Source organism: Camelus ferus, chromosome 6 (assembly GCF_009834535.1).
Source record: "Camelus ferus isolate YT-003-E chromosome 6, BCGSAC_Cfer_1.0, whole genome shotgun sequence".
In the NCBI taxonomy this organism is placed as follows: Eukaryota; Metazoa; Chordata; class Mammalia; order Artiodactyla; family Camelidae; genus Camelus; species Camelus ferus.
Window position 1 is genome coordinate 20,775,861 of NC_045701.1, and position 22,495 is coordinate 20,798,355.

The 22,495-nt window shown below is 39.3% G+C and overlaps 1 protein-coding gene across 6 annotated transcripts in view; it reads right to left on the minus strand.

The window, feature by feature from the left end:
- The window catches only part of TUBGCP4 (tubulin gamma complex associated protein 4), a 39,284-nt gene that overhangs the window by 5,275 nt on the left and 11,514 nt on the right, over positions 1-22,495 (minus strand). For all 6 annotated transcript variants that reach the window (XR_004320495.1, XM_032481369.1, XM_014554351.2 and 3 more), the window contains 11 exons: positions 22,262-22,341; positions 19,539-19,740; positions 17,042-17,207; positions 16,680-16,804; positions 8,335-8,385; positions 7,810-7,915; positions 6,183-6,290; positions 5,593-5,731; positions 2,332-2,509; positions 1,651-1,785; positions 139-255 (listed from right to left, as the gene is read on the minus strand). Coding sequence is in view for 5 of the 6 variants with exons in the window: in XM_032481369.1 (XP_032337260.1) it covers positions 139-255; positions 1,651-1,785; positions 2,332-2,509; positions 5,593-5,731; positions 6,183-6,290; positions 7,810-7,915; positions 8,335-8,385; positions 16,680-16,804; positions 17,042-17,207; positions 19,539-19,740; positions 22,262-22,341 (1,407 nt within the window). In the remaining variant the exon portion in view is untranslated. The remainder of the gene's footprint in view (positions 1-138; positions 256-1,650; positions 1,786-2,331; positions 2,510-5,592; positions 5,732-6,182; positions 6,291-7,809; positions 7,916-8,334; positions 8,386-16,679; positions 16,805-17,041; positions 17,208-19,538; positions 19,741-22,261; positions 22,342-22,495) is intronic.

A 22,495-nucleotide genomic window follows, 5' to 3' on the forward strand; every position in this document is an offset into this window, starting at 1 on the left:
TTGTATCTTGTTTTTTCTGTGTATGTATTGGGGAAATGCTTTAACTGACTCAAAGGAAAAGATAATGATTCCCCACCCGCAGACCCACCTCTGTCCCTCGGACAGCACCGCGTACTTGCAGTGGCCAGGCTGACTCACCTTCACCAGGATGCTCAGCTGGGCGGCCCCACGTTCGTCCAGTGGGCCCAGGTTCTGACTGACCAGCGAGCAAAAGCTGTGGCAGAGATCTAAGATTTCATTCAGGCAGTGAAACACCTACCCGGGAAAGAGAGTTGACATTAGAAAATGTCCTAAGAACTAATCCGTTCCCATTCTCCACATGTGACCTCGGGAGGGACAATGCCACGTGCAAGTCCTGCCAGCCTCCCAAATGCAACACATATAAAACAGACTCTTCCCTTCCAGGCAAAGACACTTGTTCTCTTAGTCACGCTGCACGAAACCTCCACTAAAGCGACATCAGTCATTGTCTCTTGGGCCTGTAGCGCGAGCTCCTGCCTGGAGCTTTGCTCGCGGTGTTGTTCCCCGTGCGTGGGATACTCTCCTCTTACCTGCTCCAGCGAGTCCCCCTTCTCCCTGGCGCACTCCCTCCCCACCGTAGCTGTTAGCGACCCCTTGCTTCCCTGTCCTCTAGATCATCTGTACTGTTCACGTGGCGATTGTTCAGGCCGCCTGTGTTGTTACTGATCTGTGATGTATGTGTATGTCCTGTTTCTCCAACTAGATTGTGAGCTCCTTAAGGGCAGAGCCATGACTTATACCTCTTTGTATCCCCAGTGCCTTGCATACAGTAAGCACTCAATAAATATTTAATGATGATCACCTGCTCTGATATTCTGCTTTTCCCCAAGGATGCACTCATACAGTACAAGGACAGGCTACCTGTCACAGTGGTTCTTGGTTGTTTTCAGGTCACAGAACCCTTTGGAGTGGCATCTAAGGACCTCACTCTCCCTTAAAAATAACAGCCCCAAATACCAGAACAAAAGCGTGTGGCACAACTGAGGAATAACAGCTCACGTCAGAGCTAAAGCATAACTGTTCTATTAGAAACTAGAAGGGGTCATTTTAATCTTCCTGCTTTTCCTAGAACTGGAACCAGCTTGTGAGCTTTAAAAGACTGGTGCCTGGGTTCTACTCCAGGGATTCTAATTTAAGTGCTCTGGGTCCTAGATTTTTTTTTTAAAAGCTCCCAGATGATTCCCATGTGGAGCCAAGGTTGAGAATAACTTCTCTGAAGGAGATAACATGTACATACACACATCCCTACACACACACAGCCAGAGACACTACTCCAGTTGTCTGTGAAAACAGCTTCCAAACAGCTGATTGATCTAGAGCCAAAAGACGTCTAATGAAGTAAATTCTATGCGCTATTCATTAGTCTTTCTGTCATGTCAGAAAGGTCTTTTAAAATTTCTTTAAATCCTTCCTTCTGAGCGTTAAGCACATATTCTTTCTTCTGTAGGTGCTCACCACAAAGACATTTAAGTTCTCCTTTTTAAGATTCCCTTTTAGTTTGCTCTATAAGATGTTAAAAATGGAGACTGAACAGCTGCTTAATGATACAGTTCCATCTCCTGGCAACTCAGTGCCTAAGGGAACAGTCAGGCTAGAAGCAATCTGAGGAAATCAACCAGCCCTACTTACAGGTTTCAACAAGATAAAGGACTGAGCCAGCAAATTACTCAGGAAGTGGTCGTGAGCCAGTCGGATGCTTTCAAAGTCTCGGGTAGAATTGATCTGATGAAGCAGCTGTGAGAACTGAGACTCCAGCACGTCTACCTGGGAGATGGTTACACAAATAATGTTAGTACCTTGCATAGTCTAAGCACTCAAGAACATTAAGATGCCCAAGAGGATGAAATAGAAGTTCTTTGCCCCCAGTTGTCTTCCTCCTATCTGAGCCACTTTAAGGCTGAGCAAAGACAACCTTACGTTGCCAAATCTTACAGAAAGTTATTTGCCTATTTCCTAACAACCTCCAATGTCTTGGCAGATCCCCCCTTGTGCATTATCCTCTCCACTGCCTGACTTGGTTAAGTACCATGGGATTCCAGAAGTTAGAGCAAACTATAAAAATCGGGGTCAAGTCAACAACAATTAAATACTACTGCATTGTTGATAAGGACCCTAAGTCCTCATTCTCCATCATCCATTTATTTCCACTTTCCTCTAAAATACCCCCAAGAAACATGCCTGGTAACATAACCCATGGATTTTCTCAAACCCCAGTGTTTCACCAAATGGAGGATTCCTCTCTGGTAACTCCTGCTAACCTCTTGGACTCCTTTTCATACCCCTTCCTTCTACTGATCCACAGACAGAGACCTGGAGGTAGTACTGAAGATTATCCACCAGGAACGCCATGTGATTCCTCAGGCGCCACTTGATCGCGTCAGTCTGGTTGGACTTGAGGTGTTTGCGCTGCATTTGTAGGGCCCAGCAGTGCTGCAGCTCAGCTTGTACCCGGCGCACACTCAGTAAGTACTTGAAAACAACGTTGTATCTGGGACAGAAACATCAGGCTACTCAAGATAAAAACTTCACCCCACCACCATCCATGTAACAGACCTTAGGGCTCTGCACCACCCACCTCTTCCCCACAAAGGCAGGAAAGATAAGAATGGCTAGAGATATGAACAGATAAACTGGTTTATTTATATGATGGAATATTACACAGCCATCAAGATGAATGAACCTCAGCTGTACAACATAATGTGACTAAGCAATATGATTTTGAATAAAAAATGGAAATCTGAAAAGATGACATATAGCCTGATACCATTTTTTATAATGCTTAAAACAACTAAACAGAAAAAAGTACACTTTGGGAACATATATAGATGCTATAAAACTATATAAAAAGGATAGAAAACATGGAATTTAGGATAGTGGTCACTTTGGCCTGGGGAGGTGGGGGCAGGGCTGGGAAGGCCCACATAGGTAGATGGACATTATTGTCAGCATTCTAGATTTTGTTCTGGGAAGGGGTTTTATGGAATGCATGTGTGTGTTTGGGGGGGCGGGGTGAGAAGGAAGGAACAAGGGTCTTGCATGGACCAGTAAGAATGTGTTGGAAACCAAGGATTTTGGTTAATGTGATTCTCTGTCTCTAAGTCCCAGAGGAGATAAAATCAAGGATTCCCCTCACTGAGCTTAGCTAACTCTCTGATGTCGAGCCTTGTACTGAGAAGACCTGTAGGAAGAGCAGCTGATTCCTGATGGAACTGGGCTTATTTACCCTATTAAGGCAGGCTTGTGGAAGACAACCTGACTCCATCTGGTCTTAAAAATTATCTATTTCTAATGGAACAGTATACTGAAAATAGTACACCTTGTTTGGATTCTGATTTGAACAAACCACCATAAAAAGACATTTTTTAGATAAATGGGGAAATTTCAGTGTGGACTGGATATCAGATAAGAAGGATTATTCATTTTACTGGGTGTGATGATGGCATTGTAGTTACGTTAAAAACATGCCTTTTTTTTTTTTTTTTAAAAGGACACTATGAACGCATCTACAAAACAGAAACAGACATAATAAACAATCTTATGGATACCAGGGAAAGGGTGTGGGAAGAGATAAATGTGGGAGTTTGAGATTTATAAATGTTAGCCACTATATATAAAAACAGACTGAAAAAGAAGTTTCTGGGGGAAGGGTATAGCTCAAGTGACAGCGCATGCTCAATACCCAAAAGGTCAGGGGTTCGATCCACAGTACCTCCTGCAAGCAGAAGTCAATGAAGAAACCTAATTACCTCCCTCTCATAAAGGAAGCAATGCAAGCAAAAAAAAATATGTATCTTCTGTATAGCACAGGGAACTATGTTCAATATCTTGTAATAACCTTTAATGAAAAAAATATGAAAACGAATATATGTATGTATATGCATGGCTGGGACGTTGTGCTGTACACCAGAGATTGACACATTGTAAGTGATTGTACTTCAATTCTAAAAAATGCCTATTTTTAACTGTTGTGTTAGTTTCTGATGTACAGCACATATATATGTATATTCCTTTTCATATTCTTTTTAGTTATAGGCTATTAGGAACAAGCTACTGAATATAGTTCCCTGTGCTGTACAGTGGGAACCTTACTGCTTATCTATTTTATATATAGTAGTTAGTATCTGCAAATTCTGAACTCCCAATTTGTTCTCCTCACTCCCTTTCCCCTCTGGTAACCCTAAGTCTGTTCTCTATGTCTGTGAGTCTGTTTCTGTTTTGTAAATAAATTAATTTGTGTCATTTAAAAAAATTCCACATATAAGTGATAACATATGGTATTTTTATTTTTCTTTTTGGCTTACTTCACTTAGTATGACAATCTCCAAGTCCATTCATGTTGCTGTAAATGGCATTATTTTATTCTTTCTTATGGCTGAGTAGTATTCCATCATATAAATATACCACTACTTCTTTATCCAGTCATCTGTCCATGGGCATTTAGGTTGCTTCCATGTCTTAGCTATTGTAAATAGTGCTTCTATGAACACTGGGTTGCATGTATCTTCTCGAATTAATTTCCTCTGGATATATGTCCAGGAGTGGGATTGCTGGATCAGATGGTAAGTCTATTTTTAGTTTTTTAAGGAACCTCCATACTGTTTTCCATAATGGCTTCACCAAACTACATTTCCACCAACAGTGTAGGAGGATTCCCTTTTCTCTACACCCTCGCCAGCATTAACTTTTTGTGTACTTTTTAATGATGGCCATTCTGACTAATGTGAGGTGATACCTCATTGTAGTTTTGATTTGCATTTCTCTGATAATTAGTGATATTGAGCATTTTTTCATGTGCCTATTGGCCATTTGTATTTCTTCCTTGGAGAACTGCTTGTTTAGATCTTTTGCCCATTTTTGGATTGGGTTGTTTGTTCTTTTCTTAAGTTGTGTGAGCTGTTTGTATATTTTAGCCCCTCTATTTTAAAATAGTTTAATAAAACAGGAAGGCAATACAATGCAACTGGTAAATCCAATCCCATCAGTGCTGGGCCATGACCACACATACCACCTCTGGAATCACACAAACTAACTTTTCACCTAACAACCTTCTTGATTCAACAGAGGATATGATCTGGGCTATTTGATTCCAAAAACAACAACAAGCTCACATGTAATAATCAGAATGCCCAATAAAAGCACTGACAAAGTCCATGCAGCTTACTAAGGTGGGCTGTGGGCCCTGAATCTTCTCCTTGAACCAGCTTATGTGTCATCTCTCACACCTTAGCTTCTCTAGCTCCCCAAAGTAGAGGGTTGTGAGCAGAAACAGGGAGGATGAAGAGTGGCCACAAACTGGCAGCTTGTAAATTGCTTCTTAAAAGATTGACGATTTTAGGCTTTGACCCTCCCGATCATTCCAGCATCCACTGCTTCCTACTGTCTCACATCTGCAGCTTCACTTATTGTTATCTGTCCAGCCCCCGAAGGCATCTGAGTTGGCAACGTCTGATTTACAGGCTGTTAAAAACCAGTTGGGTGGCTATCTTGCTCCCACCAATTCTATTCCTGATAATTTCTTCCCTTGGAAGTAACGTGGGTAATAATTACCTGTGAGAAACTCAAAATACTCACTTCTCCAGGACAGCAGGGGTGAAGAGAATGTGCAGTGGCCACTGCACTTTGTAGGAAAGACCTAGGGCTGCCCAGCCGGATGCAGGGGCTTCCCGGGGAGAAGTCTCCCGAGAAGGCCCCTCTCTCGCCTGAGTAGCATCTGTTAAGGAGAGAAGATGACTTTGCTCATCTAGAACCAGAGCTGCAACAAGGTGAGTAGCATTCATGAGATGAGTGCTCACTCAAGCCTGCAGTGTTCGGAGCATGAAGGGGACACAAGGGGACCTGTGGAGGGCAAGGAAACTCCCAGGAGGGGTTCACTTAGGAGGTCTCTTAGACATTGTTTCCTCAGCCTTAAAGTCTGGTGGCTATAAATAAACAGACCATTCCAGCAGCATTACAACCAAAACCAAAACTATAGCCTGGCCATGTCACTTAGCCTCTCTGGACTTCCCTTTTCTTTCATGTAAAATTAGGGCACAATGTTACACAAAAGACTAGGCGGTTTCTAAGGTCCAAAATGATGCAGTTCCTGTGGAGGTGGATGGAAGCAGACAGGAGAACAGATAGGGACCGAGAGGAGCGGAAAGATGTAAGAAAGAGGGGCCAACCTTTATGCTCCTTCCCATGATACTCGATTGTCAAGTGCAGCAGAGGGAGAAGGTTGTCATCGTCCAGCAGCACCTTGTGTGCTGACTGTTGGAAGGCCACGTTCACATCTGCAAGAAAGGACACGTGGGCTGGCGAGGTGGCGTGGCTGTGCAACAAACCCAGACCTCTCTGTCCACTCCTCCTCCAGCCCACCTAACACTAACAGCAGGGCATAGTAAACAGCGGTTGTTTTTGCTTGACTAGCGTGTGTTCCTCCTCCTCTTGCTGGTAACAGCACTTGATTTTCCTTGGAGAATCACCTCTCCCCAGAACAATCCATGCAGTTCCAGTGGGGTGGACAACACCTGAACCTCAGGGTAGGCAGGTGACCCAGGAACGATCTACCTTGGTAAACTATTTTGTTTAGGGATGTGAACAGGACCCAAGCCAGGCCAATCCAGAGACTCTATTAAGATTCGGAAAGAGTGTAGTTTTTTTTCCCCCCCTTGAGATAAACAAAGACTTAGCAGGATATGGACTTGGTTGGAGGCCATCTCGCTACACATGGAGCAGGCCTGTCTGAGAAGAAAGGCAGAGGTGAAGATGATGACACCAAGTCCTGAAGGCGTCATGTGAGCCACTGGAGCAAACTACCTGGAGCCACCATACCCCTGACCTCTTCACTTAGGACAATCAATAAATGCTTTTGTTTCCCCCTCTGCTTAAGTGAGATTGAATTGGGTTTTCTGACATCTGCAGCCGAAAAAGTCCTCTGTTAAGTACAGTGGACATCTCTTGTTTCATAGAGCTAGAAAAATGGTAACCCTGTCTTCCCCTCTGCCTCTCTCTTTGACTCTGATGTTTACCTAACTCTCCTTATGTAGCTCGAATGGGAACAGTGATCATCCCCAATGGTCAAGGGTGACTTGACTGAAGTAGGCATAGCTTAATGTCTGACCTCTTTGATACAGATATGACACACACATACACATATACACACACACACACATATATGCATATATATATATATAAAAATAAAATCCGGCTAGGCTAGTCAAAACCCCTCTCCTGGAATCCTTTAACTTGCTAACAGAGAGACCAGGTCTGACTCCACCAGTAGACACTGTGAGGTATGTTTCTTGGAGCTGCTGGTGGCCATGTTGCCAGATGGGACTGGAGGGCCATCAGAGAGCACACAAGTGCCACCAGCAAGATACGGTAAGAGAGAGAATCCCAGCAGTCCCTGGTTTCAGTTCTCTGGCCCAGCAATGTCCCTGTTGCACTGGAGCTACAGATACAAGAGCAAATAAATTCACCTTTCTACCTAGGTTAGTTTTCCATCCTTTATGATCTAAAGAGTTCTAATACAACAAGTGACAGTAAGTCCCAATATGTCCCTTGAGAAACATATGGCTATAAATTGATGAGGATAAAATACTAGTTTGAAGGCTTGTACCATCTCTTCCAGGAAGGGTCACTAGCTAAGGTTGCTCCCAGTGACAACAGTGTGAGTCTACCTGAGAAGTCTTCCATCTTTGGAAACACTCTAACTCACCAGGCTGCTCTTATGTGGAACAGGCCTAAATGGTTCAGCAGCAGCCACGAAACACACTACAACTTCAATAAGCTGGGGCCCAGAGCAATTACCGTGTTCAGTTACTGCAGTGGGTGGTGTTTTTAACATGTGTTGAGCTGTATCAATGAAGGCCTGAAACAATTCTCCACGTCCCAGAAGGTAAAAGTCTTTAATGATCTGCAGAAAGAATTTCAGTTTACAATTCAGAAATCTAGCAGGGCCAGGAGCTCACTATCCTGAAAGAATTATGCATATAATTTCCAGTTTCATCACTTTGTGCCCAACCTGCAAAAGGACATAGGCTTTTGGCATTTCAAAGGGGCATACTTAGTAATGGCAAGATGACTGGTGTGTCTTTAACATCATTTATTCAATGAAAACACACTTATGCCAGAAGGAAGTAAACACCCAAAGCTTTGTACTACAGTAAATCCATAGCAATAGGTAGAGTTTGCCTACTTGGATGAGGACATACAAAGCCACTCTAGATGTCTAGGGACAGGCAACCAGTGCTCTCAAGAGAGGCTACAGAGACTAAAGTCATTGTCTCCCAGCATCATTTTAAGAGTTAAAAGAACAAACAGCTAAACTATTACCTTCAGCTGACCCAGCAAATCGGACTCTTCCACCATGAGCTTCCAGAGATGCTGCAAAAAGAATCAGCAAAACAGGATCAAAGTTTCATTACAATGAAAATTCTTATAAAGAATGGTTTTGTACAAATCCAGCAACACGTTGAAAACAGAATATATACCATGACTGTATTGAGTTAATCCCAAGAATAAAAGTTTAACAGTTAATATAATATATGAGATGGAAGCATTCTGGAATTAGCTAGTGGTGATGGTTGCACAACATTGTGAACATACTAAAATCCACTGAATTGTACCTATTTTTAAATGGCTTAACTGTTTAATTTTGTTATATGAATTTTATCTCAAAAAATTTTAATATGAACGCAATTTACTACATTAAAGATTAAAAAAAAATGATCACCTCAATAGATGCAGAAAAAGCATTTGCTAAAACTCAATCCATTTGTGATTTCAGAAAGAAAGCAAACAAGGAATAGAAGGCTGATAAAGCGTATATATACCAAACCCCACCACAGACAACCTATTTAATGGCGAAACATTAGAAGAAAGTCCTTTAAAGTCATCCAACATTGTACTGAAGATTTGCCAGTGCAGGAAAAAAAAACTGAAAGGAAGCAAAACTGTCATTATTGACAGTTAATATCACTATCTGCATAGAAAGTGCAAGAGAAGTGACATACAGATTATTAGAACTAGTAAGAGAATTCAGCAAGCTTGATGATTGATATACAAAAAAATCAACTACATACCATCACCAGCATCAAAATCTCTGACTAGGATTTGTCCAGTGAAGCGATAACATCAAATCAGGGTGCCCAGAATCTCCACCCTGGTGCTCACCCCCCTACCTCTCCTACTGGAACTGAGACAGATTAGGAACTGGCCTTTGGCCCTTCTCCAGTACACATTACTAGATGAAACAGCCGACATCCCCAGGGGAATGTAAACACACAGGTCAAAATAATCAGACACGGGGAAAGCAAAAGGAATACAACAGACTAGGTAACACATACCAGCTGAAGCAGAAGTTTCAGAACTGAGCGGACAGCACAGTGAGCTGCCTGGATCGCCCCTGCAGCTGTTGGGGGTGCTGCCTGTTACTGGTGTTTTTGGCTAAAGGGAGCGCCCTTACCCATGGAACTAATTTCTGACAGACGCAGAGGTACAATGGCCTTGCTCTCTAACCTCAATGTGAGGGCTCTCTGAAGAGCCATTCTAGCTTCAGAACTCTGGAGAGAGTGGTCAAGGCTTCTGCGGCAACTGCATCGCAGTTTATTTCCTCTCTCTACTCAGTCCTGCTTCCCTCACTTCTTGCCAGATCTCAGTCACAGAATCTGTTTCCTGGGGAAATGTGACCTATGACACAGACCAAAAATTTTAAATATTCTTTATAAATATGCTTAAAGAGGTAAGGATAATAACAATACAAATATACAAAAATAAATCATAAAAAAGAACCAAGATGCTGGAGCAACTGAATAATCTACATGCAAAAAATTAAAACTTGATCTATACCTTGCACTACATACAAAAAGTAACTCAAAATGATCATAAACCTAAATGTAAAACTAAAAACAGTAAGTTTTCTAAAAGAAAACAGAAGAGAAAATCTTTTGACCTTGGCTTAAGCAAAAGCTTCTTAGACACAATACCAAAAGCATGATTCATAAAAAGACAGAAATTGATAAACTCGACTTAATCAAAATTAATATCTTCTGCTCTTTGAAAGACATTGTTAGGAGAATGGAAAGACAAGACATAGACTGGGAGAAAATAGTTGTCACGTATCTGATAAAGGCCTTACCACCCAGAACACATAAACAACTCTCAAAACTCAAAAGTAAGAAAATTAAACAAAACAAAAGCAATAAAAATGGACAAAAGATTTGGACATTTCAACAAAGCCAAGATATATGGATGACAAATAAGCTTATGAAAAAAATCTCAACATCACTAGTCACTAAGGGAATGCAAATTAAAACTACAATAAGGGACCAACCCAAACGTCTATCAGCAGATGATAGGAAAACACACTGGTATGAACAATGAGATACTACTTAGCAATAAAAGACTAAACTATTGATATATGCAACATGGATTAATCTCAATTATGCTGAGCTGAAGAACACCTAGGAATAAATTTAAGCAACGAAAAGATCTATACAACAAAAACTAGACGATTTTGTTGAAAGAAACCAAAGATGACACAAATAGAAAGACATTCTATGCTCCTGGATCAGAAGAACAATATTGTTAAAAAGTCCATCCAAAGCTATCTACAGATTCAGTGCAATCCCTACAAAAATTCTTATCGAAATTCCAAAGGCGTTCTTCATAGAAATAGAAAAAACAATCCTAAAATTCATATGGAATCACAGAAGATCCCAAATAGCCAAAGCAATTCTGAGAAAGAAGAACAAAGCTGGTAGTATACTTTCAGTGATTTGATTAGAACTGATTTCAGCTATACGACAGAGCTAAAGTAATCTGTAAAACAGTATGGTACTGGCATAGACACAGAGACCAATAGAACAGAACATAAAACTCAGTATCAACTTCCCTCATATACGGGCAGTCATGGAACACCCAATAGGGAAAGGACAGTCTCTTCAATAAGTGATGCTGGGAAAACTGAATAAGCATGTGCAGAAAAGTGAAACTGGATTCCTATCTTACATCATACACAAAAATTAACTTGAAATAAATCAAAGACTTGAACATAAGACCTGATACCATAAAAACTCCTAGAGGAAAATATAGGGAAGAAACTCTTTTGACATTGGTCTTGGTAATGATTTTTTGGATGTGACAACAAAAGCACAAACAACAAAAACAAAAAACCGCACAAAAACCCCTACAGAACAGAAGAGAATATATGCAGATTATCTATTAGATAAGGGGCTATATCCAAAATGTATAAAGAACTCATATCTCTCAATAACAACAACCAAAAATCCAAACAATGCAATTGAAAAACAGGCAGAGGAACTAAACAGTTTTCCAAAGATATCCAAATGGTCAACACGTACAACAGAAGGTGCCCAACATCATCAACTATCTCAGAAATGCAGATCAAAACCACAATGAGATATTGCCTCACACCTGTTAGAATGACTGTCTTAAAGAGGACAAGACGTAAGTGTTGATAATGATGTGGAGAAGAGCAAACCTGTGTGCACTGTTGGTGGGAATGTAAGTTGGGTCAGCCACTATGGAAAAACGGCATGGAGGTTCCTCAAAAAATTAAAAATAGAACTAGAATATGATCCAGCAATTCCACTCCTGAATATATACCCAAAGGAAATGAAAGCAGGATATCAAACAGATATATGCACTCCCATGTTTACTGCAGCATTATTCACAATAGTCAAGATATGGAAACAACCTAAGTGCCTATCAATGGATGAATGCATAAAGAAGATATGATATGTATATACAATGGAGTATTATTCAGCCGTGAGAAAAAGGAAATTCTGCCTTTTATGACAACATGCATGGACCTTGAGGACATTATGCTAAGTGAGGCAAGTCAGACAGAGAAATAAATGCTGTATGGTATCACTTGTAGGTGGAATCTAAAAAAGCCAGACTCGTAACAGTGAACTAGTGGTTACAAAGGGCTAGGGGTGGGAGAACAGGAGAAATGTTTAAGGGTACAAACTTGCAACTAGTAGAAATAAGTCCTGCAGATCTAATGCACAGTATAGTGATTATTATAATCATCAAACTTGCTAAGAAACTAGATTAAAAAAAAAATTATTCTCACAAGTTACTTTTACATATATATATTTAAAAATTTTTAATTGAAGTACAGTCAGTTTACAATGTTGTATCAATTTCTGGTGTACAGCATAACAGAAATTAGATCTTAATTATTCTCATCACAAAAAAAATATGTAACATGCTAGAGATGGATGCTAACTATTGCTACAATGGGCAATCATATTGCAATATGTAAATGTATCAAATCAACACGTACATCTTATATTTACATAATGTTATACGTCAAATATATTTTGATAAATGTTTTCATGTATTAATGATGAAAAATAAAACAAAAACACATGTAATAAAGACTTTTAAAAGAATTATATGTCCAGGGTAGTTTCAAAGAGTGTGATTTCAGGGAATGGATGTGATAGCTCTTCTGTAATATATTTAGAGAAGTGTTTATAAACAATTATAATAATGATGTTTATAAAAGTGCTACCTGCTTGCTAAAAAGATAAGGGTTTTTTTTTTAAGTGAAGGGATGTGTTTGCCATTCTGTAATGCATTTACAGAAATGTTTAAAATAACATGCATTAATGATGGTTATGAGTGTTCTGTGCAAGCTAGAAAAAGTAATAAACTATTGATACATGCAACATTGATTGATCTCAAAATAATTATGCTAGGTAAAAGAAGCCTGGTTCCCACCCCTCAAAAGAAAGAGTACATGCTGTTCGATCCATTTATTAAATCTAGAAAATGAAAATTAATCTATAGTGACAGAAAGCACTTGGGGACAAGGAAGTTAAGAAGGGTGGGATAAAAGCACATGAAAGGTTGGAAATAAAGGATGGAAGAAGATACATCAGATAAATATGACCTTAAAGAAAGCTGGATAGTGACCATAATAACTTAATAAAATAGAATTTAAGTCAAAAAATATATATACATATATAAATATATATCATAAGTGATAGTGATAATGATGGATACAAAGAAGAACAATTAAATATGTATATTTATTACAAATATGCACATGTTTACCATATAACCTGAAAATCAAGAATGAGAACATGTATAGGACTCTAGACTCGCAGAATTTACATTATCTGGGCACATGCAAATCAATTAAAAACACAAAAATGGACCCTATATTAGTCCATAAAGGAAGCCTCGATAAAATCCAAAGGACCAATATACAGACTATGTTCTCCAACTATATTGTAATAAAATTAAAAATTAATAAATTCTTTGTGTTAAAAGGAATCATAAGGAAATTAAGATTTATTTAGAACAGACTTATTTAGAACAGAATAATAATAAAAATACTACATGCCAAAAACTTGTTGGACACAGTCAAAGCAATGTGTAAAGTTTTATATACATTTCTTACAAAACAAAGGTTAAAACTGAAAAGTCAAGGCAGGAGGGGACAGCTCAGTGGTAGAGTGCGTGCTTAGCATGCACGAGGTCCTAGATTCAATCCCCAGTACCTCCACTACAAAAAAAAAAAAAAAAAAAAAAGTCAAGCTTTCAACCTATGAAAATGGAAAAAGGGTAACAGAAAACTCAAACAAGGAGAAAGAAAAATAATAAAGACAAGATACCAATCAAATAGAGAAAAAAACAATTAAAAACAAAAGCTTTGTTCTTGGAAAAAATTAGTAAGATTAAACAATAAAAAGATTGAAATAAATAAAATACAAAATAAAATATAAATAGCTATAGGCAAGCAAGTATTTTTTAAAAATTAAATCTAGATGAAATGGGTAAGTTCCTTGAAAAGCAGAAAATACCAAAAGTGGTACAAGAAGAAATAAATATCTTAAATAGGCAATAATACGTTTTAAATATACTGAATCAGTAAAGATTTCTCCTCCTAAGAAACCTAGCTTAGATAATTTTTCAGGTAAGTTCAAACTTTCAGTAAAAATTCTTATCTTAAGTTAATTGTTCTAAAAATTAGAAAAAGGGGTGATGGGTAGAACTCAGTGGTGGAGTGCATGCTTAGCACATGCAAGGCCCTGGTTCAATCCCCAGTACCTCAATTAAAAAAACAAGAAAATTTCTAAAAATAGTCTTCTTAAAAAAGCAACAAAAAATAGAAAAAGAGTGGTAGACACCTAGCTCATTTTATGAGGCTTTTATAATCTTTGTTCCACAACCACATTAAGAATAATACATGAAGAGAAAAGTGTAGTCTATCTCACTAGATGTAGATGCAAAAATTCCAAATACCATACTGGCTAACCAAATCCAACAGTATATTAAAAAAAATAAATAAAACATCACATGCAAGTGCAATTTATCTCAGGAAGATTCAAAATCCAAAAATCTAACAAGGAATATACCATATGAGTGAACTAAAGGAGAAAAAGAACTCAGAACAAGAAATTGTACCTTAATTGATAGAGAATAAGTAGTGATAAATTTCAACATCCATTTATGATAAAAACTCAGCAAATGAGGAAGAGAAAGTAGTATTTTTAAATTTGATAAACTCAGGTGCCAAAGCCTATCTATAGCAAACACTAAAGTAACAGAGAAACTTTAGATGCATTATCTTTAAGAGCCAAATCAAAGATGCCCATTATCACCTACACTGTTTAACACAGTTTATATATAAACTATCGCCCCAGCTGTTGAATGCCATTCTAGGGATCCTGGCCAAGAATTTAAGGAAAAAAAAGCAAACAGTGAAAAATTGGAAGGAAAGTTGTAAAACTTTAATTGCAAATGATACCCCATCGTTACTGAGAAAACTCAATAGAATGAACAAAGTATTAGAACTAAAACACTTCAGTAAGTTGCCAGGTAAAAGATAAACCTACAAAAATTAATACCACCATTTCTCTATATAAGTAGTAACCAACTAAAGATAAAATTAACAAAAAACTACTATGTATCTCGGAATTCATTTTTAAAATCTTTTTGTTGAAGGACTAACATACACAAAGAATCGTGCACCAAGTCTAAGTTTACAGCTTGAAGAATTTCCACAGATTGAACACACCTGTGTAACCAGCGCCCTGAAAGGCCTCCTCACATCCCTTCCACCTACTGTCCTGACATCTCACACCAAAGTAGCTCTGCCTGTTTTTGAACTTTATATTGATTCACACAGTATACATGCCCTTTAAAAAAAAAAAAAAAAAGGAAAGCGATCCAAAAGGGCGGGTGAGTATAATATGTATTTGCAAGACACTCCCCACTTTTCCTTCTGGGTATATGGTATTTCTTTAATTACTTTAAGCTTTTATTATTATTACAATTATACCTTTCCAAAAGTCTATTAACTTCAAAGAGTCTGAGCGTCAATTCTTTGTCCATCATTTTTACAAACTGAAAATATAATTTTGAGCAATATATGTATTTTAAAATTTCACAAGAGAACGATTTGGAAATACTATGTTATTCATTCAATAAAATTTTACTCTCCTCCATTAATTATATTTCCCAAAGAGTAATCAGAAAAATGATAAAATAACGGAAATAGAGTCAATAAAATAAGATGAAAGGAAGTGAAGGCATCAGACCCTTAGACAACAGTGGTCTGGGCTCTAGGTGGAGAGTCAGTCTTGAAATTTTGAATGGACAGAAATATATATTCTGGATAGTTTAGGTATTTACTTGCCCGGAAGGAATCAAATCAAGTGATACTTCAAGGTCACCTTAAGCTCTAATATTCTATGTCTACATCACAGCTCTGTCTCCAATGCCTCGGAATTTTTGAGACAGTAAACGGAAAAGGAAATCGCATTCATGATAGATCACTGTGCTCTCAACATGAGTATGTCTGATGCTAATCTTCTCAGCCATTCTAGAGACTGCCCCTAGTGCACCTGCTATGCTTCAGAATCACCTGCAGAGTGTGTGTGGTGGGTGGCTGGTTGGATGGTATAAACACAAGAACCTGCTGGTACCGACTTCCTGACCAGAGTCAGAAGCTCTGGAGGTAAGGACTCAGGACAAGTGCATGTTTTAAGACTTTCCAACGTCACTCTATGCACAGTATGAGTTGAAAACCACCAACACAGTTAACAACGCAACACAACTAACGCAAGATTTCATTTCACATCATCACACACCTGTGAATCAAATTTTATGATAAGCCACAGAACATATGCCCATTTAAAAAATTATTAGTCACAACTTACTTACTAAGCACCACCAGACAAGTTAGCTTTCTGAGTATTTTTTTCATTTATAAGAATGGAAAAATATTACTTGTTTGCTTTCCCCATAAGATTATCATATCCATAAATCAAAGAATATGTAATAAATCCATTCTAAAATATATGTAAAGCACTAAATTTAGTCAGAATCAGTTGATTTCCTGGAGTCGCTGCCAACTATAGGGACAGACTCAAAATGTTGACTGTCTGAAATGAAACCTTTATTCAACTAACTAGTTAATAAATAGCTAACTAGCAAACTCCTGTCACGTGTGAAAACGCTAAGGCCTCTTAAAAAACAGAGAATGCTTTTATTTTCTACTTCTTGCCCTTCAACCCTCTGAGATAGTCCCCTCCAAGCTAAGTTCTAATCACATCAAGAAGAAACAAAAGTCAAGTACTCAATTTCTGGGGAACTAGTGTATATTCTCTTAAGAAAACATCCTAAGAAAGACAAACCTCAGCCACAGTGCTACGTATACGGTCCACCACCTGCTCGAAGTCCACCAGGCTGAAGAGTGGTTGTTGCTTGAGACGATGCAGCTCTGCAGCAAATGTGTCCTCCTGGTTCTTCAAGATGGATCCTGCAGAATGGGAAGGCACTGTCAAAGCAAGACAGGGACCTGCACAGGCGAGGTGTGCCCTTCCTGCTGGAGCAGCTCCTCCACCTGCTTCTTGGGCAAGCATGTCGCGGCTGTGCTGAAACCTCAGAACAGAAAGGTCACTGGCCACTCGCTCCGCCCAGGCAAACTCTGAGGCCACACATTATCAAGTAAGGAGGGCCTCTGAGGATGGGGTACATCAGGCAAGGAGATTCCTACCTTTCCTAGTCAGGTTCACATTTTGATTCTCGAACATCTGGACAGATTCTCCAACAAACAGGATTTTTTCAGCAACCCGCACTGGAATGTAGGACGGCAGAATTTCCACCCGCAGGGAAAACTGCTTCAGAGATGGTGCCAGCATGTTCTCCTCCTCTATCAGGCGCTGCTCAAGGAAATCATCCATATCAGACACGATGTATGCAGTGAGAAAGGGGAAACAAGAAGACATCCAGCTCTCCCAACACATGATTTACATTTTCTAGAAGTAGGAACTTTAAATCTGAAGTTGCATAATTGTTAAGTTACCAGTCTCTAAGATGTATTCCATTTCCAGGCAGCATGACAGCACGGTGGAAACAGCAGTGGTTTGATTAACATTAGGATTTAAGTCCTCACTCTGCCCTGACTACTGTGTAAAAGCTTGTGCAGTAGATCTGGAATCCAGTCTCCTTCCTTGTGCCATGGAGTAAGTCTTTGTTTTCTTCCAGGTCTACCTGTCTATGACTTTATTATCTTGTGCATGTCTGCTCTGCTCAGCTCTTTATGCTAACCTAAGTCCCTTAGCCAAGTGGTTCTCAAAGCATGGCTCCAGGACAGCACCACTGACCTTACTTAGGAGCTTGTTAGAAATGCACATTTTCAAGCCCCTCCCCAGATCTACAGAAAATCTGGGAGGTGAGGCCTAACAGCCCGTGTTTTAACAAGCTTTCCCGGTGATCCCGAGGCACACAACAGTTTGAGAACCACGACCTAGCCCATGAAGCCCAGGATACTCACCACCCAATCACTCAGGCCCCTCCAATTCCCTGGCTTGCTTTTGATCTGACCCTTATCCAGCCCCAACCCCAACCCCTGGGCTCCATAGTCCTGACTGATTTCTTGGCCCTTTTAGTTTTGGTCTCTGGTGCTGGTGTTCCTCAGGGCACTACCCCAGACCCTCTTTTCCTCTCGCTCTCCACACTCCTCCTAAATACTCACATCTTCTGTGGCTGAACTGATCATCATAATAGACATTTTTAATCCTCTTGCATCACAGAACTCTGTGCAATTATAAATGCTATGGGCCTTTCAGACAAATACATAGACATACATTTCACAGAATCTCTGAAGCCACCCATGGACCCCAGATTAAACCCTTCTATACACTGATGACTCCTAAAAGTCTCTGTCTTTAAGCTAGATTGCTCTCATGAGCTCCAGGCTCACCCCACTGGGTATTTCCTACAGGTACCTCAAACTCAACATGTCCAAAGTTAGATCCATCTTCCTTCCCCCAATACCAGCAACCCACATTCCTTATCATCACACCTCACCTTCTACTGAAGGCAGAAACTTGGTATCATCCTAGACTCTTCCCTCTGGACCCATATCCAGTCAATCCCCACGACCTACCTATTCCACCTCCTAACTATCTCCCATGCTTCTTTATTCTTCGCCATATTTACTGTTCCCACCCTTAGTTTTGGCCACCATTATTTTTCAGCTAATGTCCCCAACAATCTCCTAACTGACCCACCTGCTGCTAGTCTTAATTAAAAAAAAAAAAAAAAAAAGATTTCCCACAGTTTCTAGAGTGACCTGTCATAAAGTCTGATCTAACATACAGAGGTGCGTTAACCTCTTACCTAAAATTCTTTATGGCTCCCAGCTCTTTTAAGGTTCAAGTCCAAACTTCTTCCAACTGTTTACAAGGCCTTTCACAATCTTACATCTAATTCAACAGCTTCATTGACTGCCATGTCCCACATCCCCTCCACTGTCCCTTACACTTCGTATTTCAGCCTTTATTTACTTGGCCATTTCAACTGAATTACTAATGGTTCCCCAAATGAGCCACGTCTGGCATAGCCTCTGCACTCTACACAGTCCTTCCCTCTGCCTGGAACATTTCTTGACCTCTCCACCCAGACTCTGCAATTTAGTCTTACATTCCACTGGAAAGCCTTCTCTAGTTACTCTAAGAACTTGTTCCAAGAATACTCACACTTACTCTTTCCAGAGCACTGAGTACACTGAACTATTACTATTTACTTTTCCGTATCTTCCACTAACTATACGCTCTTTTAAGGACAGGGATGACTACATTTGACTTGTCTGTGCAGTTGTGGCACCTGGAACAGTGCCTGGCATGTAGCAGGCATTCAATAAAATGTTGTAACAGGAAAAATGAATGGATGAATAACAATACAGGACTCTGGGGAGTCTAATTAAAACTCCAAACTGCATGTGAAATCTCTGGGAAGCTACAAGTCTACCTTAAGAGACAAGAGTGATTATGAATCTCACAGATGTATTTTCTATTCTGTAATCTCACACTGTGAGGTAGTAAGTGTTAAGCTAAGATAAGCCAAGTGTTTACATCTAACGACTTTATGGAAGGTGCCCACGCTATGCAGAGCTGGGGCGAGGGGGTGGATGGCCAGAGGTCATTTCACTGTGGACTAGCCCCCCACCCTCCAGCATGAGGGTGCCAGGCTTCCTGCTGTGCTCTCACCAAGTCCTGCAGTTCTCTCAGTTGTTTTCCGGTCAGTCCCCCAATGCCCAGATCCTCCTCATCCTCTTCTGGCTGGGCACTGACATTACCAGAAGACGGACCCTGTTTGATAAAGAACTCTTCATGCTGGTCCAAGAGGAGTCCATGTAGCATCCAGGCTGAGAGCTGCTTATACATGACCCCGTGACACACGGCCAGGATTCTGAGAGGAGGAAAGCAAGAGCCTTAGGAGTCCACTTAGAGAACACTAAGCCCAACGCGGGCACAGAGGGCAGGCTGTGAACTGCCACAGGATGAACAGAGGCCTGGGAGTTTCGTCAGTCGGAAGGGAAATGACCAATTAAGCTAAAAATAATTGTGTGATTTTAACTTAAATGTCTGTAAACTAAGTGATTAAATTTCCAAACTTGTAGCCTACAGACCGAAGTCGGAAATGTTCAGACTTCACGTCTTCTTTCCTCCTTTTGAGTAAAGCGAGTTTCAAAAGGGATGATCCCTGTTAAAATTAAATGGGTTTATTTAGGAGTCTCTTTTCAGCTAACACAGTATTAAATTAGTTTTATTTTTGTTGGAATCACATAATGAGAGTAGATTCAGTATGTGAGACGCAGGTATTACCTGGAAAAGTATTACCCGACAAAATGCAGAGACTAAAACAAAATGCAGAAATGTCTTTGGAGGTTGGGGTATTCACATGGTCTCAAGGGATCACCCCTCAGATACCATCTTAATGACAAAGGGGAAAATGTCCCTCTAAAACAGAGATCTGGTGGAAAATATCTAAATCAAGTGATCAAACTTTACACCAGTAATGGGACAAACATACTTTTTGTGCTTTCTGATATGATCCAACAGGAAAGAATATGATATATGCAGCATCCTTGTCAAAAACGTTCAACCTGAGCCTAATCATGATGAAATAATCAGAAAAATCCAGATTGCGGAACATTCTACAAGACAACTGGTCAGGACTCTTAAAATGTCAATGTCATCAAAGATTAAAAAAAATAAAAATGCAAGGAAGTGGACTTTCCAAATTAAAGACTGAAAAGACCTAACAACCAAATGCAAATATGAAGACTGATAGGATTTTATTTTTTCTACTGAAGTAATAAATTTACAATGTTGTGTTAATTTCTGGTGTAGCACTGATTGGACCTTGACTGTAAAAAAGAAAAGCTAGGACTTTTGAGGGACAACTGGGGAAATTCAGATATACTTTGGATATTATTGAATTAATGTTAACGTTCTTGGGTGTAATACGGGGTTGAGGTTACATAAGAGAATGCCCTTTTCTAAAAATAGATATAAGCTCAAAGTATTTAGGGGTTAAGTGTTATATTTGTGACTACTTTCAAATGATTCAGCAAAAAAATTGTGTTGTGCATGCACCAGTGTGTTTACTTATACATTTCACAGTTCACAGAGAGGAAGAAAGAAAAGAAAAATCAAATGTGGCAAAATAACTGGTGAAAACCAAAGGATATACAGGTGTTCACTGTACTGTTCTTTAAACTTTTTGTAGATTTGAAAAAATTTTCAAAACAAATTAGGGAGAAAAAGAAACTGCTATTTGTAGTATGCTAACTGAATGGAATCTCTCTTAAAAAAACACAATCAAATGGGAAGCCATTTACATTTTTCACATCTGAGTATGTGGTCTGTAAAATTTGGTCCCTGCAAATGTACAACATGTATATAACATGTTATTATATGAGATTTTATATCCTATGCATAAAACTACATATATCCACATAGAGAGAAACTGTAGAGGATATACACCAAAAGTTAAATTAGGTTATCTCAAGGGACCGAGATTAGCGGTGATTTTTTCCTTCTCTTTGCATGTCTATATTTTCTACGGTCAAAATGCAGTTTTATCAGAAAACAAAACCCCCACAACAATAGAGAATTAAGTCCCTAAAACATGTTTTGGAAAGTTTCCTGCTCTTCTGAGAATTTATTTGTGTGGTAGTTAAAGTAGAGATTGTTTAAGAGTTGTAAGATCATCAATTCCAATTTTGCAATTAATGCCATACCCTCTTTTTAAAAAATAGGGAGGATGAGGGAAATAGGAAGGTCGAACAAGCAGTCTTTGATCATACTCCACATATATTGAATGCAGTTGTAATCATAAGACATATAGTTTTGTATCCTTTTTCCAGTATTGTAAAAATATTCTTATTTGTTGTTATAGTATTTATAATTTTAATTGCTTATAGTCTATCAAGTGAATAATATATATTAAGCTTTCTTCTGCAGCTGGTAATTTTTGAATTTCTTGATATAGTAGACAACATTGCAATAAATGATGACAGTGCATATGGTTATTTTCTTTTGACTAATTTTGTTAGGATAAAATTCTTAAGAATGGCATTATGAGATTATAAAGCCGCTCAAAATACACATATTTAGACACAGCCAAGCATAATCCGGCACATGTAATGGAAATTCTCCAAGGAAAATGAGATCCAAAATGAAAAAGGATTTCCTCAAGGCCATCTAGGCAGCTAGATCCTAGCTTCAACACACTTTATAACCCTCTTTCTGCACTTTGAGCCATTGGAAGGATTGCATGGGCTCCTCTGCTCATAGGGCTTTTCTCTCCTGGTCATAACTTTCCCCGGAGGGAAACCTGAGATGACCGGAACATAAAACATGTGCAAAGTCAAGTCTCTTTGACCAACCACCCACCCTCCAACCCCAATGAAGCCACGACTTACTTTTCTAGTGCACTGCGAACAGGAGGCAACCCTCCACAGCTGTGTTTGTATACTGTTTCCAGGATCTGACAGCCATGAATCTGGGGAAAATACAGCCTTGTCAAACTGGATTCTGTTCTAATAGTTCATGCAGCACAATCTCACATTCCACATTCAATGCAGAGGGCACAATCCACAGAGAATGGAAGTAAGCTTTCTCATAAGAGCTCTGCATAGTTCCGATTCTGATTCCAA